The 19,329-nt window shown below is 36.7% G+C and overlaps 2 protein-coding genes across 3 annotated transcripts; one reads left to right on the top strand and one right to left on the bottom strand.

The window, feature by feature from the left end:
• The first annotated feature begins 818 nt into the window (after positions 1-818).
• LOC122076535 (chaperone protein DnaJ-like) lies at positions 819-15,905 on the top strand. 2 transcript variants are annotated; one of them, XM_042641875.1, is made up of 11 exons: positions 819-1,389; positions 2,163-2,231; positions 3,125-3,217; positions 5,321-5,442; positions 6,402-6,597; positions 8,141-8,316; positions 10,426-10,555; positions 12,090-12,250; positions 14,305-14,369; positions 14,687-14,783; positions 15,582-15,905. In XM_042641875.1, the coding sequence occupies exons 1-11, from the start codon at positions 1,102-1,104 to the stop codon at positions 15,625-15,627; spliced, it is 1,443 nt and encodes a 480-aa protein (XP_042497809.1). In that variant the 5' UTR covers positions 819-1,101; the 3' UTR covers positions 15,628-15,905. The 2 variants fall into 2 exon arrangements, with proteins under 2 accessions (XP_042497809.1, XP_042497808.1); XM_042641874.1 differs by having other exon boundaries at positions 822-1,389; positions 14,305-14,393.
• Positions 14,430-18,081, bottom strand: LOC122076537 (calmodulin-like protein 3). Its single transcript, XM_042641877.1, has 2 exons — positions 17,100-18,081; positions 14,430-14,447 (listed from the first exon to the last, which is right to left on the bottom strand). Exon 1 carries the CDS (start codon positions 17,886-17,888, stop codon positions 17,175-17,177), a length of 714 nt encoding a protein of 237 aa, XP_042497811.1. The 5' UTR covers positions 17,889-18,081; the 3' UTR covers positions 14,430-14,447; positions 17,100-17,174.
• Positions 18,082-19,329: the final 1,248 nt, after the last annotated feature.

The raw sequence follows: 19,329 nt of genomic DNA on the forward strand, positions 1-19,329 counted from the left end.
TCTTGTGAAATCTTTTTGGAAATACAAAATTTCCCATGAATTTGTTTTGTTGCAACTCATTTCACCTTAAGACAATGTGGGTTTGCATACATTTTAAATGGGAAAGTTTTCCTTCATCCCTTGGAGAAGTGTTAAACAACGAATACTATTATAATTATTTCGCTTTATTTGTTGGATGTTTGAAATATCCTTCACTAATTCTAAGCACCATCCAAGTGTAATGATCACAATTAGTGAAGCAATTCCTACTTCATAGTGGCTCAAGGGAAACTCAATCCAAATTTGAACTTCAAGCCACCATTTTAATTTCCATGAGGGAATTTTACGCTAAAATCAAGGTTCCAATGTTTCCATTACAAAATCATACTAAGCAACCCTTAAGATCATATACAAACATAAATGCGAAGGCCTTGGTTAGTTGCAATAAGATCTTGCGGTGAAATTTTCCTTTTTTTCTTGGGATTTTGTTTGTGAAATTATGCAAGTGTTTTTTTTTTTCCTTCCCCTTCTTTGGGGTTGGGATTGTTACCTGATCATGTGGCCAGGTAACTGCCAACACAAGGACCAACCAAGGGAGGTGCACATGCATCCAATTGTGGGCAAAGTCTCTTTTCGTCATCCCTTGTGTTTGGGTGTAAGTGCACGCAACCAGATAGATATTTCCTCTCTTCCCCCCTCCCCCTCCATGGTGTTATCCAATTATTATCATACTTGGAAAAAACAGAGAGGAGTGATTTTATTATTCAAACAACCACCGTCGTCTTGGGATGAATTTCTAGTTTAATGACAGGCAAGACAGTTAAGTTCTAATATAAGTCTAAGGAAGGTCGAAGGTCGAAGGTCGAAGGTCGAAGGTCCGACCCTTCTTTTCACCTGTCTTAATATAATAGTAAATAGGTCAGCAGACGGAGAGAGTGGCTGGGTGTCCAATCTGTCTAGTTATCTCAAGTGTAGACCGGCCCAGGGAAAGGCAATAAGACCAAAGCCTCGTTGTTGAAGAGAGAGAGAGAGAGAACATGAACCCAAACTCTCGTCTGATCATGAAATGTCAGGTCCTCTTCTCTTAGAACAAACAACAAACAGCTTCAGTCCTGCGATTCAATGGCGCTGGCTCTCTCATTCTCCGCTACCCCTGGTTCTGTGAGTTTCTGCACTGAGCATCGGCAACCGTTCCACCATGGTTCTTCTTTCCTGGACAGTAACAAGAGTCTCAAGAACGGCCATCTATCCCTTTCTCTGTCCTCTCGACAATTCAATAAGAAGAAGCTCTCGAGTAAGCACTTGTCTACTGTAATTACTGCCGCTGCAGACTATTACTCCACTCTAGGGGTTCCTAAGTCTGCAAGCGTCAAAGAAATCAAGTCTGCTTACAGAAAGTTGGCACGCCAGGTAAGGGGAAGAACTCATTAGGGTCTTTCTCTCCTCCTCTTTTGAAGCTCGTCATTACTCTTGTCTTCTCTGTTTGTTTGTTCCTTTATCAGATTTCGTGCCCCAATCCTTAAACGGAATTGGTGTCGCAAGTCTTTGGTAGTAAGTATTTGGTTTGGGGTTCTGGTTGTGATCTTCTGATACCACATGAGCTGAAGAGATCCTACAGTGGGTGAAGATGGTTTGTGAGTCCACGTATGTCGGACTCCATCATCTTTATGAAGATGCTTTTGTCACTTCTACTGTTTGTCGATGAGATGAATGTGTGTTCTATTCATAATATTGAAACAGAGAGCCAGAGACTTTCTTTTATCTTCTGATTGAGGAAAGGATAAGCTGGCTTTGGTTGGGCATGCCGAAATATGTTATATAAACATGAACAAAAGGCTGTAATAAATTATGAACCCCTAACTGCCTTGAAGAAGGATAGTTGTAAGATTGTAGTGGAAATCTATTGAACACAGCAGGATTTAGAATTTCAAATGCCCATTATTCTTTTGGTTGTTTTCATGATTGCGAGTAACAAGGACTACAGAATTATAACTTGAATCAAATTAAAGACAAAACTTGCTGCATTTTAGTAAAACTCGTGACCAAGTTGATAATACTTGTTTAGATCTTTTTACTTGTTCAACTTCAAATTCTTTTGCACATGCATCCTTTTAATTGTCCTATTTTCATTTTATTTTTATACACTTTGTAATTTTTTTTTTTCATGTTCGTTATGTTTTAAGTACCATCCTGATGTCAACAAGCAACCTGGAGCAACTGAAAAATTCAAGGAGATTAGCACTGCGTATGAGGTGTGTCTTATTCAGTTGATTTTGATCCCTTATCTTGATTTTCTTCATCTTTGAATTTCTTCTTGGCCATACATTTATTAGGGAAATATATTATGGCTTAATTTTTAGCTGTGTCAATATTGTTGTCTTATTTTGTATACAAATTTTCAATGCAAGGTCTGTAAGAACCAAGAAAGAGCTGCCATTTTGAACAGCTGATTCATTCTTTCATTCCTTGCAAAATCCAATTTTGTATTGAGCTGCCTTTCCATATTTTTCTTGCATCAAAACATCCTAGGAAATCTAGGCTACCTATGTTCAATTTAACAGATCACACGAGTAGTCCCCTTAAATCCACAGTCTGAAGTAATCACTGTCCACAACCGTACACAGAATTCCACCACCAAAAGTGTGTTCATATAGAAAATATTGGAAATAAAATAAATTTATTACGATTTGACTTTGAGAAAGCCTTGATGATCTTCCTTAGCTAACCTATTAGGACTTCTCATTACAACTTTAATTTGTGGGGTACCTGTACAAGAGGGAACAATTGAGTAACTGAAAACATAAAGTACTTCCACTTCACTCTCGGTACCTCCTATGCTCCTAGCACAACTGCACCCTAGGGAAACCTTCCTAGGACTGTACCAGTAAAGAGTAGGTTTCACTGGACTCCTTGAGCTATAAATAATGGGCTGTGAAGTGGTCTTTGTCCCATGGCTAAGATGCGTTGGCTAATATGCCTACTGATATGCTCTACATCAATATTTACGTGTTTTGGCATCTCATAAAGCTTTAGGAAACTTACTTCTTTCAGAGACCTTTTTTGTATTTGCACTTATGCACACTATCTCATTTATCTAGTCATTTTCTCATAGTACATTTGGAGTTCTAAAGTATCAGATTGTCAGGTGCTATCAGATGACAAAAAGAGGGCTATGTATGATCAATATGGTGAAGCTGGAATTAAGAATTCTGTAGGGGGATCGGCTGGAGCTTATGCGGTATTATAGATGATCTTTGTTTATCTTTCTATGTTTTATCTTAAATATGATAAAGATTTTTGTAAGAGTAGGATCTATCAGTAGTACCATGATAGCATTCATCTTCAGTCGTAAAGTTTCGAGCATTATGATTTTGTTCTTGAAGAGCACGGGTCACACTGCTAGTCACTGTTGTTATCAGACCACTCGTGCTGTGTTGTTCACCTGTGGCTATTAGATATCAGACCACTCGTGCTGTGTTGTTCACCTGTGGCTATTAGAGGGTTTTTTTTTGTTTTTGTTTTTTGTTTTTTGTTTTTTTGGTTTTTTTGTTTTTTTTGTTTTTAGTAATGGATATGTTCTTTTGGTTAGAGGGCAGGCCTTGGCACCAGGGATTAAAGTATTGATATCGGTACGCCAAAATTAAGATACGTATCGGAGGGTATTGTATCGTATTGGAGATACGCACATAAATGGATAGGAAACACTTTTTTATACACTTTTGCATAAAAAAAAAGTCAAAAAAAGCTACATATAACATATATTATGCATAAACACTGAAATAGAGAGTGAGAGACAAGTATACTGGTTGTTTATATGCAATATATAAAAAATCCACACATTTTTTATCATTAATATTGAATAGATCTAAGAAAATTTTTAAAAAATTTGAAACCCTCATTTTTTGGGAAAAAAAGGTGTAAATCCCTTCAAATCTTGAGTTTTCTTTACATTGTGACTCACAGTTTGTTGTTATAACAATAATACATGTTACATTTACAAAAAAATTGGTAAATAAAGGATCATTTGTCAAAAAAATAAGGTTTGGAACAAGAAATTACCAAAAACGTTGGATGTTCTTCAACTTGAATGCCACTTAGATGTCACTTTAGTAAGTTGAAATTGCTAAACACTTGTTTCAACCACTTCTCCTTGCCTGAAACCTTGCCTAAATAGCTAGCACCAAGTTGGAAGAACAAATGGGAGTCCCAAAGGAAGATTTCTATTTCAAACAAATCTTAAAAGCAAGCTAAATGGCCATTTAAAGCCCTGTATCGTACCGTATCGGTACATATCGTATGGATACATACCTATACTCATTGATACGTATTGATACTTCATGGATTTTTAGAAGAAGTGTCAAACGTATGTATCTGTAAGTATCGGCATGTATCGGTCGATATATACCGATACTGTACGATATAGCCGAAGCGATATGGATTTTTTTTCCTGAATCGTATCCGTGTGTATTGTATAGATACCGACTGATACCGATATGGTATGATACGTGCCGATTCTTAAAAACCATGCATGGCGCAATGGTAAGGTTGCTCCATTGCAACCTAGTGGTCGCAGGTTCAAGTATGGAAACAGCCTCTCCACGTTACGGGGGTAAGGCTGCGTAGATTATGACTCTCTTCAGACCCCACAGTGGCAGGAGGCTCGCGCACTGGGTATGCCCTTTTTTTTTTTCCTTTCTTCTTTTGGTTATTTGTATATCCAATTTTTAAAATAATAATAGGGTGATGGGGCAAGTAATACTTAAGAAGAAAGTCATTAGCACTAGAGTACTCAGAATTTTGACTTTACTTTTGAGCTTTTGCGTAAGGTTTCACAGCAGTAATCCTCCTCGAAATTGTTGGCTAAGTAATCTTGCGCAAATGTGTTTGGCGCCTTTGGCTTTTATGACATTTTCCTAGAGGAAATGCCTCTCGTTTCCACATGAAAGGTGGTTTCTGGGTGTGCAGAAGTGGTAAAAACTGGTTTTTCTCTAACTCGTCAGTCTCCCTTGCCCACGTTATCGTGTACAAATGTGTTCTGGGCCCTGTCTGAATGTATAACTAATGAATCTTATAATTTTTATTGTTTGTTAATAGAAAATAATGAGAATAAGAACAAATGAACTTGTGCTTTCTAGAGTATGGAAATTGCATTTCCTGTATTAAAGGTTTACTATTTTAAATTTCTGTCCCATCGCAACCAGAAGACAGTCTCAATTTCCATTTTATGGTGCATCAAAGCAGGCATTTATTTTAGCAGTTAAAACATCTCAGTAAGATGTTATGAGCTTGCATGGTAGAGCTGTTCTAGTGTAATCTGATACCATATTTTTCATCTTCACAGACTAATCCTTTTGACCTATTCGAGACTTTCTTTGGAGCAAGTATGGGGAACTTTCCTGGTATGGACCAGACTGGATTTAGAACGCGTGGTCGCTCTACTGTTATTAAAGGTGAAGATATACGGTGAGTTGAGACTTAACTGGAAATATTAATGTTAACCATTTCTACTGTTATCAAGAAATGGCTCCAGACTTTTATATTATAAGAGTAAAAGAGAAATACAAGGTCAATGGACCTTACGAGTTACGAGTGTTTGCATAATATCATTTTTTATAAAGAACTTTTGATGAATTATTTGAAGAATTAAAACATAGAAAGAAGTGATCATTAAAGCCCTTCTGGCTGTGTGAGCTGTTTGTGGTGATATTTCAAGAAATGAAGGTTGAGAATGTAGGATGCAGTTCCCCTCCAGACATGGGCCTCTGTTCTGAGTTCACGAAGAGCTTTATAAGTCAGTCACCTATTTAAATCTCTTTTATCCGTTGTGAAGGATCCTAAGTTATTCCATTCTTGGAGGAAATGAAAAAGTACAACCCTGCCTTGAACCCTTACCTTGATTTTCCATTCGCTTGAACTTTTTTCAGGTCTCTCTCTCTCTCTCTCTCCTTAATTTCAGCATATGATGCATCTAGCATCAGACCTTTTTCTCTCCAAACACGAGGCATGATCTCCATCTTCATTCAAGGCCTAGGATGAGATCTTCTCTGCTCCCTAATTTTGTCAATTAAGTGAGGAAGCTTCCAAGAGCACAACTAATTCATTGAATGTGTGTTGGCACATCTGTATTTGTGTGGTGCTTGGAGAGACTGTCTCTATTATGATTTAACTTCTCCTAACGACTAATAAATAGAGGATGTATGTGCATTTGATGCAGTCTTTGGACATTTTCCTACCGTTTGCTGTTTGATGATTCAAGCTTCTGTTGCAAAAGTAGCTCTTCATGTATCTCAACTGTATTCTGATTATCTGACAATGATAATTGGTCACTCTTATTCATACTGAAGTGACCTCTATTACTGCTATACAAATATTTAATTTTATAAGGGTCATTAGAGTTGACTCAATTTCCCAAAGTGTTTCAGTTATGACATGACTTTGGATTTTTCTGAGGCAATCTTTGGAACTGAAAAAGAGTTCGAGCTTTCTCATCTGGAAGTATGTGGAGTTTGTGCTGGTACTGGAGCAAAGGTAGGGTCCAAGATGAGAATATGTTCAACATGTGGTGGCCGAGGTCAAGTTATCCGGACTGAACAAACACCTTTTGGTTTATTTTCCCAGGTAAGTCATTTTCTAGTGACTGAAACAACTATTTTGGTGAATACGTTTGAAAGAGTGAACTTCTGTTTACTTCATGCAATTGCATTTTGGAACTACCATCGCATTGAAATGGTGACAGATGAAAGCTTCTACACTAAATTGATTTCGGCCCACCTCATGCAAAATTTTTTTTTTTCATCTACATGGAACTAAATCTCGGTCAAAACTGACCGAAATCTCCGAGGTGTCTTGGTTTCAGGCCTGGCCAAAACAAACCCAGACTGAAACCAGGTCCGAAACCGGGCATCTAATCCATTTTGTCTCTGTTGTTTTCTTTGCTTCATATCTCTTCCAGAGCTAATTAAAAGAAATAAACTTTCATAGTTTGTCTTCTATTGACATCAGAAGAGACTGGAGGATGTTTCTGTTCAGTGTCCAGTCTACTTTTGTTGTACGATTTTTATTCTTGAGGCTAGGTAAGTATAAAATTGCCAACTTATCTTGTCCCAGAAAAAAAAAAAAAAGTATTACCGTTGAATGTTCTGGATCGGATCATGAATCCTATTGTGGACTACAAGAGTTATTCATATATTCTAAAAATTCTAGGAGAAATATTAAATAAGTCGAATATTAGAGATTTAATTTTTCAAATCTTTCTTATCCATCTCAATCACGTAAGCAGTTACAATCAACACCTGTACACCTCATACTCTATAATCGATGTATATTATCATCCTAGATCAGTTGACATAAATTTATTACATACTCTTTTTCCATGATAGTTTCAGCACTATTTTATTTTATTTATTTATTTTTTAATTTAAATTTCCCTGAATCAACTCTGACACTATGTTTTCCTGTCACGAATTTTCTGCTCTAAAAGTGGAAAAAGGTTCAACACACGAGAGTGGTGAAGTCGCAAATTTTCTTTAGACAATCTAAACTCTTCTTTGCTTTTCCCCTGCAGAAAATAGGCAGCTGTAGTTTGAATAATTTGTACCTATTCGACCCCTATTGAATGCAAGAGAGAAATCAGGGTGTCAAATTTCTGCTTAAAAAAGGGGCAAATTTGAGCCTTTTTGAAGGTGGGATTTTGCTTGTCAAAGCCTGAGATCTCTTCAATATCGACATCTCATAAGATGGATTTTGAAGAACAAAAATTGCTGTATATTTTATACCAGATTTTTCTTTGAGAAAGGAAATTAAAATATTTTTGTAAGGTACAGAACTTAACCCAATTGACTCAACTTGAATTGCAGATTCAATTGAACTCAGAAGATTCAATTGAACTCAGAAGATTCATTAATTCGATTTTGAGATCCAAAATAATCCCCATATATTATTTGACAAAAGGCTCCCATGGTAAGATTCTATTGGAGCGCCTGGGATTCATATATTGGATTGCATCATATTGTAGGATTTTAACAGAATTGTACATCATATTTGTTTCTTCTATTTACATAAATTTTTTACGGATATTACCACTACTTGTGTTTGTCAGACATTCATATTAGTGATCTTGTTCTTGTTGTTTGATTAATGCTGCTATTTTGTTAATATCTAGGTCTCTGTCTGTTCAAATTGTGGTGGAAATGGTGAAGTAGTTTCTGAATATTGTCGGAAATGTGCTGGTGAAGGACGTGTTCGTATTAAGAAAGATATCAAAGTTAAAGTCCCTCCTGGAGTCAGCAAAGGCAGCATCCTCCGAGTTTCTGGGGAAGGCGATGCCGGACCTAAAGGGTATGTGGATCTCTCTCTGCTTGTTGTGCCATAAAGTTTTAGTTTTGTGCCTCTTATATTTTTCTTCAGGTAGAATTCTGAAGTTGTCCGAGGTTATTGGTGCTCAATAGCTTTGTTGTCAAGAACCAAACAAAGATAATTTTAGTTAAGGTAAACAAGTTGTTTACAGTGCATTTACATTTGACCAAATGCGACAGAAGAAACAGCATGATAATCTATATACAATAATCTCATAGAGGACAAAAAACACAATACAATAGAAAAATTGATAGGGGTGACCTAGTGGCCACCTACCACTACCAAATTCTGTCTGCATCAGCAAATTTATTGGAATAAATGCCAGTTATCAAAGAGCAATCTAAGTCGCTCACAGGTAGCGACTAGGATTCCAAATAGAAACCAGAATTGCAGGACTGGGTTGAACCAGAATTATTAAGAGAGAATATGTAACTCACAGCCTGCTGGTCAGATGGACTAGATATGCTGGTCGAAAGGTCTGTATATGGACGGGAGTTTACTCTCAAAAATTGCGAGACCATCCAATGGAATGATGACTGAACTCAAAAGGAATATCAGAAACCAGAATGAACTTAGTAATAAAAATTACTGAAGTAGTAGCAATTTTACCAGTCACAGAATGTGTCCGAACCAAGGCTGGAATGAAGACTGAACTTGAAGATGAAGAATTGTATAGAAGAAAAAGGATATGTTGGTCTCCCACCAACTAGAAGATGACCTCTCACCGGTCTTGGCCTTGGAATCTCACCAAGGGCTGCTGTCTCTGACAACATGAATGCATCTCACACTCGCACACATGCACAAAGCAAATTTCTGTAGGCTGTAAAATTGTTGGCCGCAATGGAGGCCTTTCTCTCTCTCTCTCTCTCTTTTCTTTTCTTTTCTTTTCTTTTCTTTTCTTTTCTTCTTCTTCTTCTTCTTCTTCTTCTTTTTTTTTTTTTTTTTTTAATAAAAGTGTAGCACTATTACATAATTAGTAACTGTCCAATCTTAAGGAAGAGCTACTAAAATATATGTAAAGAAAATAGAAACTAACATTATAACTAAGTTGCTAGCTGAGAGAATAGAAATAGAAACTACAATAGAAAAATAGAAGCTATAGGATTGCAATACAAAATAGAAACTATTTCCCCTAGACCAAAAATTCTCCACGCAAACGTCTTCTAGAAATCTCGTCCCACACATGGACTGATTATTGGGCCTAGGCCTGGCCCATGAGGACCATGAAACTTGGGCCTATGATAGCTGGCTGGGCTGGTCTTTCTTGTTCCTGCGGCAATATTTCTGCTGCAACTTCTATTCCACATCACCCTTCTATTTCATTGTTTCCATATACTCCAAGAGATGGCAGATGGAACTAGTTTTACATAGCTGACTTCCTTGATCCCAAGTGAATTGACGTGGCTAGTTTCTTCTTACAGTGAATCCTTCAGCTTGCTAATAGAGCATATAATGTTTCTGTTTAATGTCATCATTCATTGCTTTCATTCAACCATGGCAACTGAAATTAACATTTTGGTAGGCATCCCTGGCTATTGTTGTCAGTTAATTACTCCAGGATTAACTTTCAAGATAATCTGCATCTTTGTGGTGCATTGAGTAGTCTTAAGCATTCTAGTTCCAGTAGTCCATGTTTTAAGGTGTGTGTCCTGGTCCAGGTGTAAACCCTCTTGGAATTAAAATAATTTGAATCTTATTTTTCTATCACCTTTGTGTAATGGTGCCCATGGACGTTCTTGGGGTGCCAATTAGTCTTACTCGATTACTTGTCCCATGTTCTTCAACAGTATTGGGTCTCAAACATTAATGGCTAGTTTTTCTTTGATATTTTCTCATATGAAATGTTACGTATAACATACTATCTTGTTTTTTTCTCGGTTTCTCCCCTCAACATTCTTTTGTATGTTTCTTCTGTTAAGCTATTTGGTTATTCCAGTACTGAATGCGTGTATATGTCACTGTTAAAGATGATGTTTGAAAACCATTCATTGACCTATTCCTTTGAGACCTTGTAAATCATAGTGGCCTTAAGGAAAGAGAAATGAAAAAAAAAAAAAAAATCATTAATTAGTCCTTTTTCTCATTGGGCAGGGGGCCGCCAGGAGATCTTTATGTATATCTGGAGGTTGAGGAGATCCCGGAGATCCAAAGAGATGGCATCAATCTCTATTCAGCAATTTCTGTTAGCTATATAGATGCCATCTTGGGAAGTGTTATTAAGGTGAAACAATTGGTTACTACTTACTGTTGTGGTGAACAATAATTTTTTTTTTTATATTTTTATATTTTTTTTATTTTTTTATTACGACTTAAAAAACAGTTTTTCATGTACTACATTGATGCTTTTGTATGTAATTCCTCTTTTTTACATTTTTTAAATGACTTAAAACTAGTTTTTTTATGTACTATATTAATGGCTTTGTGTATGCTGTTTCTTTTATCTTTATATAAGTACTTTTATTTTTTATTATGACTTTCTGCTTTCTTCAATATGGAAGTTTCAATTGGGAAGATAGTACTTTAATTTGCATGTTATGCATAACCATTTAAAAGCTCCGTTCTTGGTTGTGGTTGCTACACTTGAAGGGCATGGTACACTGTTGCAACTAACTATTTTTGGGCAACGGGGAACCTCAACAAATACCCGTCACATTTCCTCCTTAATTGGAGGAAAGTCTTTACTTACACGGCAAAGAGAAGGGTTAGGAAATTGATTACGATATATGAAACTTCCAAATTGAAGAAAGCAGGAAGTCTATGAGGACATGAACCACCATTTTTCATTGATAACAACCAATATCCTTTATTATGATTAGTGGATTAGAACTTAGAAGTGGTGGAGTTTCATACATAGATACACACAAACAACAAACCGGGTGACAAAAGACACTCGAGTTACTAAAATGCCATGATAGCAGATGTATAGCCAAGATGATGCTACAGTTAACTTGTGGATGCATTCTGGAACTTACCTGTTGGTTCCACCAGTATTGCATGTAAAAGGAGGAAACCTAATTGAAGGTTTTAAGATTGTATTCCAAATAGAAGTTGAACTCCCTTTGCTATCTCTGGCTGCTGTTCCCTTTGGGAAATGTAGAAGTGAACAATATTAGTGAATTGCAGAACAAACTATATGAACTGCTGCCCCCAACTTATTTTTCTCCCTAATTTTCAATTGCTTCAACTTCCATTGAGAAGAGCACATCGATTAAATAATTGATTACTAATTCCTGCTCCAGATAAATATGTTGAAACAAGATCAGTCATCAACTTCAGGCCTTGAAGCTACCATATATAAATAAAGATGTCCTGTTGCGGCATGCCATGACTATCCTTAAAATGCTTTCTTTGATGATGTTTGCAATATAGAAACCATAGTTCGACTATGAGTTCACTGCTTCATCATTATATGGTCAACACTTTTCAGTCCATTATGCATATGTTAAATTTCATAGTCAGCATAATTTTGTGTTCCTCAGCCGTAGGTTTTTCCTTTCCTGTTCACTTTTAGGTCATTGATGTTTCACTACCAGGATCATTTATTCTTCTTCCGAACTGTTATGTTGTGATCCCATATCGTCTTTTGGGATTTCATAACTTTATTATTTCATTTCATCATGAATGTAACATTCTTGTTTGGGAAAAGATTGATCTCAAGTATTAGAAGATATATCATGGAGACAGCTTTGCAGCTTGATACTCTGCTCAGAATTAGTCAGTTTTCACTTCTGATTGTTGTGGTTCAAAATGAACAGGTGAAGACGGTTGATGGGGTTACTGAACTACAGATTCCCCCTGGTACTCAACCTGAGGATGTGGTTGTGTTAGCCAAAAAAGGTGCTCCAAAGCTAAACAAGCCATCAATACGTGGTGACCATTTATTCACTATTAAAGTCACTGTACCTAGTCGTATCAGGTACAATGTTATATCCGGTTTATATTTTGTTTCATTTTGTGTTAATTTATTTTTAAGTTTTCTATGAGATTGCCGATCCCAAGTCTATGAATGCCTACAAATTTGAAATTCTCTTTTATGTGTTGAATAATCACTTGATAGAATTTGTAACTTTTATGCTAAAGCAGTGTAATTAGCCCCAATTGATTTTGGTTTTCACTCCCTGCATCTTAGAAATTACATATTGGAAGTGTAATTAGCGCCAATTGATTTTGGCTTTCACTGCCTGCATCTTAGAAATTACATTTTGACTAGCTTGGTGGATGCCAGTTGATTAAAAATTGGACCTCACTGGGAAGGAGATTAGGAGCGAATTACTCAGCACTGGAGAACTTGTTTAAATTGGGTAACATGTCAAAATTGAGTTAAGTGGTGAAAAAGGGAAATGAATAAAAGTTGAGGAAATTGGGAGATAGGGAAAAAAAATCATGATAGATCTTGAGAAGCCAACATATAGGATCTGGTGCAAGCAGATACAGTCTGGGAGTATTCTGTGGTGCAATAAATATATATATATATATATATACACACATTAGATTGGAATATAGGAGGTAGAAATGAAACTTTCTGCCAGAACTTCTGGGAGTATTATATGGTTCAATAAATTTGATTTGAATATCGCAGGCAGAAATGAAACTTTCAGCCAGACCTTAAAGCATCGATCTAAGGTCTATGGTGCTTGGATGAAAGGTAAGAATATTGTTTAAAAATAATTTATTTAATTAATCAAAGAATTTGACCAATAGAACTATGCTGAGGTGGAAGTTAGATACTTATCTGTGCTTCACATGTCTATCACACCACCTTCACCCAATTTCTAGCTCACTCCGATGATTTATTGGCACCCAGTTGTGTCTTGGCCTGGCCGACAGTGTCTAATTGGGGTCGTTTCTGCGTCTAATACAAAAAAGATGGAGTATTGACATTGTTTAAGGCCATAGATATTCACGCTAAAAATGGTTCTAAGATAATATGATGCAAAAGTATTCCTATTTCCCAAATTGGGAGAGTTTGAAAAATAACAAACAAATTAGAAACTAGTTACACCACCTTCTTACCCTGTCTGAGAATACGTGGATTCCATGGCTTATAGAAGCTCCACATTGCCCCACTAGCAATTGATTCCTTTCCATTGTTTGTGCTCTGCATCAGCCGTATCTCACATTTCTTGTCCAGCGGAAGGCCTTTACTTGGTTAGTTAATATCAAAAGCATATCTAGTATAAGGAGCTTGGACTGGCTAGAACTTGTTTTCTGAAAGTTCATTTCGTTGGAGCTGGGATCTCACCATGTGATAAGGACTAATAGAAAGATCTGCCTGTGATTATCTATTCAGTTAGTATACTTCTCCTATCTTCTCACGTTCTCCCCATTACTCATACGTGGAGCGTCTTTGCAGGTCTCAAATGTGCTTCTGTGTCCCCTTCTGTTAACATTCCTTGTAAAGTATTATTGAAATGATTATATTGAAACCCCAAGGGGGTTGTGCAGTTGGCAAAGACCAACACCTCAAAATTAAGAGGTCATGAGGTCATGAGTTCAACTCTCCTAAGGATTATATTGTCACACACTCACACTTAGTTTGGATTCTGCCATGCTCGTTTGCATGCATTTTGTTACTCATTTTACCTAGGGATTCTACCATGTTCGGTGATGTGCTACATATTGTTACACATTAAGGAGACCTCCAGAATATTAGTTCTCCCCCCCCTTTCCAGTAGAAAATTTACTTCCCTCTATTTTGATGCACTACTGAAACTAATAGACACACCCCTTGGGGGTGAACCCTGCATACTTAAAAAATGTACATGGGCTTTCAAGTGGACTTGTTAACCACTACTATCACAAAATGAGATTTGTTATTGGGACGAATAAATTCCCAATGATCAAACATATTAGCTGGCTTTAATTCCTATTCTTCTTATTGTTATTGATGGTTCTTTTCTATGGCTTGCGCCTTTTCCATATCACATGGATTTTTCCTTGAAATTCGTACTCTTGATTTATTTTTTGCAGTGCAAGGGAGCGTGAATTGCTTGAAGAGCTTGCTTTTCTAAATGGCACGGGTAGCCGTCGAGCAGGTCGCCCTAAACCTGAGCCGCTGAGTAAGAAGGTTTTCTCTTTTTATTGAGGGTGGGGGGGAGAGAGAGAGAGAGAGATGGGTGTGGGTGGGTAGGTGAATGATGTGGAATTGGATTAACATCAGCTCTAGTGGTTATAGAAGTTCCAGTGCTTAGTTTTGTGTACCCTAAACGGGTAACAATCTGCTTAGTTGATAAAAAAGAGCAATTCGGTTGCTTTTGATCAACTTGCTATTGGTTTAAGCCTTTGAACTTCTAATGTTTATGATGCTTCGGTAATTGGCTTCCCACTGAAAGATGCACATTACCTTTTTCAGCTAGAAGCTCTGAAAGTCAGATGGGTACAGAAACAGAGAAAACTGAAGAATCTGGAGCTCTGAATGACTTCTGGCAAAAACTAAAAGATTTTTCTGGGTAATATATTTGTTTAATGTTTTCCATCTATTAGTAACAGTTACCATTCCTAAATTGTGGCGTTAGAGCTAGTAATGCATCATTAGCTACATTTCTTGTTTGCGAATTTTGTTCACACTTTTTATGAGCTGCATATCATTCTCTCAGCAAAGACTTCCGTCGATTTGGTTCAACTTTTTGATGCTTACTGGATAGGATGATAAGAATATTAGGATGATATTCCACTTTCTGATATTCTTCATTTTTAGATGTCTTTCTACCTTTGCTGATAAATCCTGCTGTCATTAGAATGGTATAGTTTCTTACTTTAAGAGTGACATTCTGCGTCTTTCTGATCCAATGTCGGGTAATCTATACCATGCCTTGTAGCCTGTGGAAATACTAATTATGTGTGTTTTTGCTGCACTTACAATCTTGAGAAGCCATCCACACCACACTGATAAAGGGTTGTAGAGAATTCTGGAAACTGACTTGAGACATGTTCAAGCAATCAAAATGGATGTCTTTTAACTCTTTTGAGTTTTTTCTGTGGTGAATTCCAGAAGCTCAGGTGAAGAAAATCATAGAGTAATACCCACATCTGAACTTCTGGTTTTCCACGGTAAAGGCTCGGAGAAGAGAAGAAAAGAAAACTAATTTTGAAGTAGCAGCTCAAACCATGCAATATTTGGATTTGAATAAGCTCTTATCATCGATTTCTCCAAAGAGACTGAATAAACTCTCTATAATGCTGACAGTCTTATGTTTATTGTGAATTGACAATAGTTTGAGAGTAACATGTGATTATGGAACTTACAGGTCTGTTGCGAACGGAGTTCTGAAATGGCTGAAAGATAACTTCTAATCTCGAAGACGCTTTATGTGAAATTCACTCTCTCTCTCTCTCTCTGCTCACTTGTGCAGCATGGGTGCCATACCATTTTTCTAAAAGGTGGCCTCAAGATCGAAGCGGCCATTTAATTTTAAATTGAGCATTTTCACCTTGTTGATATTTCATTAAAGAAATCAAGCAGCATCCCATTGGAAATTCTTTTATTATATTTTTCCCCTTATAAATCTTATATAACTTGCTAATCCATATTCCACTGTTGCAAACGTATCTAATCCATCATACTTTGAGCATACTAGGATGTCTGGCTATACATAATAGAAAAGTCAAATTTATTTGGATCTGTATGAAGTTCCCATGGGTACAAAATTTTGTGCAAACCTTCCTCCAGCTCCTCCAATTCAAACTGATAGGCCAAAGCTGGGTTTGATCCCAATGACTAATGATAATGAGCTTAGGTTCTTACCAGCTGTGCTAGCTTGTACTTTCAGAAAGAGAGCTAAAAGTTTAAAAGTAGTCTAGCCTGTTGTAACCATCATATGATTCATATCTGTACTGCATGCACCGGCCTACTTGGCCGACTTTAGCCATCTCCTAGAATTAACTTTTCATGATCATCAGTTCTTTTTAAAGGGGTATTCCCAAAATAATTGCATTGATCTTTTTATTTTTGGGTAGAAATAATTGCATTGATCAATGATGGAAGTGTAATTTAAAAACATTTCTGAATTTTTTTGTCCTTGTTTTATATAATTCTTCAATTATGAAGACAGCTAAAATCATCCATATTGTGAGTGGTAGGACTAGCTCTTTTTATTTGTAACCCCATAAAAATAATATAAAAATGTGTTATTAGCCAGCCATCTTTCATGAATAATATTAAAAAAAAATTCCTAAAAAAAAGAGAAGGGTTTTGTGCACGGTGATGCATGGTCCACAATCATGCTCAAAGCAGTTGGATGGGGATGAGGCTCTTTCAACCCCATCCTATGCCTCCCACCCCTTCCCCAATCCCTCAAAATTAAAAAAAAAAAAAAAAAAAAAAACCCTACTTCAAATAATAAACAAGAAACAGATAAAGTAGAAACAAAGCCAAATACCCTATATACAGTTATTGATAGAACAGAACAGAACAGATTCCACGGATGATGTGTATCAGAAACGATCAACCCAACAATAAGGCTTTCCCAAGCCTAGCAGAGCAGATTATACTGATAACAAAGTTGAAATTAAACAGATCTTAAAGGGGTTAGTCATTGGTAGTACCTAAATAGATGATTGATTGAATTGATGATTGATCCCTCTGTGACTGCTTCACCTTACTAATTTAATCTAATCTACCACTCTACCATGTAAACCAAGCAGGTTGGTCAAGTAATAATAATTCAGATCTTCAGATAATGAATCCTTCCCATCAACCCAGTTTGGAATTTGGATTGATGAGCAAATGGGGCTTGGATGGATGGATCCTAAAAAGAGACAATTCAGAGAGAGAGAGAGAGAGAGAGAGAGAGATTTGAAGCACTGCTTACTGTACAAGAGCAGAGGAAGAGGATTGGAGTTTAAGAGGAAGCAGCTTGAGTTCCAGGTTCAGTACTGGGCTTCTTCTTCATCATCATCATCTTGAACTCATCAAAATTAACCATGCCATCCCCATCCATGTCAACCATCTTAATCATCTCTCTACAATCTTGAATCCCAATCCCTTGCTTCAGCCCCATCGATGACAGAGCCAATCCCAATTCCTCCACTGTTATCAACCCATCTCCATTCCCATCAAACACATCAAACGCTTCTCTCAAATCTCTCTCCCCATCATCAATTCCTTCCTCACCCTCCTCCTTTCCTCGATTCTTCTCCATCGAATCATACAATTTACAGAACTCATCCAGATCGATGAGCCCATCACCATTAGAATCCAACTCTGCAATCATATTTGCCACTTCTTCCTCTGTAGTAAAAAGTCCCATATTCTTCAACGACTCCCCTAATTCTTGCTTCGTTATGAACCCATCTCCATTCTTGTCGAAGGTGCCAAACACCCTCTCCAGCTCCACTTTATCGTGGGCTGAGCTCTTCTTCTTCTTATCCTTCTCTTCTTTCGCTTCACTGATGGAATTTGAAATATCTGTAGTAGACATAGTGGGTTGTGACATAGAGAAAAGTAAAGATCTAATCCAAGCAAGAAACTTCTCAGGAGGAAGAGAAAACAGAGGATTAATCAAACTAAAGAGGAAGACAACTCCTAATAACACAAAACTCAGAAGCTGAAACATCTTTTGAAACTACCAGGAAAGAAGAACAGAGAAGAAGAGAAGCAGAAAATATTTGGTGTGATGGGAGAGAAGAAAGTATTGAACTCCATTGATAGAGAGACTGGAAACGCGTAGTTTGGTAGTGGTGACAGTTTATTCCACAAAGAACAAAACGCGTGAACAATAAAAATATAATAAGAAACTATAATAACTGCATTTTGGTAAACCCAAATAATAATACTTTGCTTCACAAGTTCTCCCACGCATCAATCATATATAATTAATGTGGAATACTTATCCTGGCCTGGCCTGGCCCAGCAGTTGCATTTTTCTTATAATTTGTGAGGAGTATAATAACAATAATTAATAACCAGTAGTTGGATCCATGGATGGTTTAATTTGAGAAAAAAAAAATTGATATACAATGTTTGTGCTTGTCGGGTGTTCAAATCCTCTGTGGTGAATGATAAGCAAGAAATGACAGTGAAGATCTAACGGTTAGGAGGGCTCCGGCATGCACTCCAGTAGTTGAATGACGTTGGGATACATTAAGAGGTGATTTAAGAGTGAAAGTTGATTTTTTTTTTTTTGGTAATAAGAAATCCATTGATTATCCTTTGACGAACACATGGGAGGAGAAGTACTTGACTCCCTCAACCAAGGAATAGAGTTAGATCGTAATACGCGGGTTTGACAAGGCCTTCTTAATTAAGAAGTCAGGTATAGAATTGAATTAATAAAGTGAATATAATACCCTTAAAAATGAAGAGTAAAGAACCCACTCTACCGCGTAATAAGAAAGCATTCCCCTTCTTTTTCTTTCTTATATATGGGTGGGCATAGGATATACACCTTTGCTTTCTTTAGATGGTGAGTGGTAAGGTTCTCTCTGCTCTCACAAATCATAAAGACAAGTATCTTATTCACTAAAGGGGAAGGACCGTGTTTTTCTTCATCCCATGGAGAATTAAGAATCTCTTCATCTATCATCTTTATTAAAGTTGGATGAGATTTTTAGTTGTATTATAGTATTTTAGATTTCTTATTACATGAGAAGTAATTATATTCATCAATTCTCCAAATTTCACCATGGGTGAAGAAAAACTTTCTCTAAAAGAATATATACGTTAACACCAAAGTTCTGACTGGTGGGCCAGAAAGAGAGAGACAGAGAGAGAGTAATATGTCCTAGATTGAGATTTTTTTAATTTTTTTTTTTAAACTTTGAGGAGAGAATCTTAGATATAAACTAGATTTTTTCCTAGTTAGAGATAAGTTCAAGATTAGATCTTAAAAACCCATCCATCTTAAGTGATCTTATAGGTAGGAGTAAGAATGTAAGATCCATTTGCATAGGGTCCGGAACATGGCCAGTAAAAGACAATCCCAATTCCCATAGTGATCTACCTTAGTTTTGTTTTTTATTTTTTTGGTTTTCTGTTTTTTTTTTTTTTTTTTTTTG

The sequence above is a fragment of the Macadamia integrifolia genome, chromosome 4 (assembly GCF_013358625.1).
Source record: "Macadamia integrifolia cultivar HAES 741 chromosome 4, SCU_Mint_v3, whole genome shotgun sequence".
Lineage (NCBI taxonomy): Eukaryota > Viridiplantae > Streptophyta > Magnoliopsida > Proteales > Proteaceae > Macadamia > Macadamia integrifolia.

Bases quoted from the DNA above. Each gene is read 5' to 3' on its own strand.
- LOC122076535 (XM_042641874.1), top strand. From the start codon at position 1,102: ATGGCGCTGGCTCTCTCATTCTCCGCTACCCCTGGTTCTGTGAGTTTC. The intron at 2,232-3,124 runs GTGTGTCTTATT...TCAGATTGTCAG, and splicing joins AGATTAGCACTGCGTATGAG to GTGCTATCAGATGACAAAAA. The intron at 14,394-14,686 runs GTAAGAAGGTTT...TACCTTTTTCAG, and splicing joins CCCTAAACCTGAGCCGCTGA to CTAGAAGCTCTGAAAGTCAG.
- LOC122076537 (XM_042641877.1), bottom strand. From the start codon at position 17,888: ATGTTTCAGCTTCTGAGTTTTGTGTTATTAGGAGTTGTCTTCCTCTTT.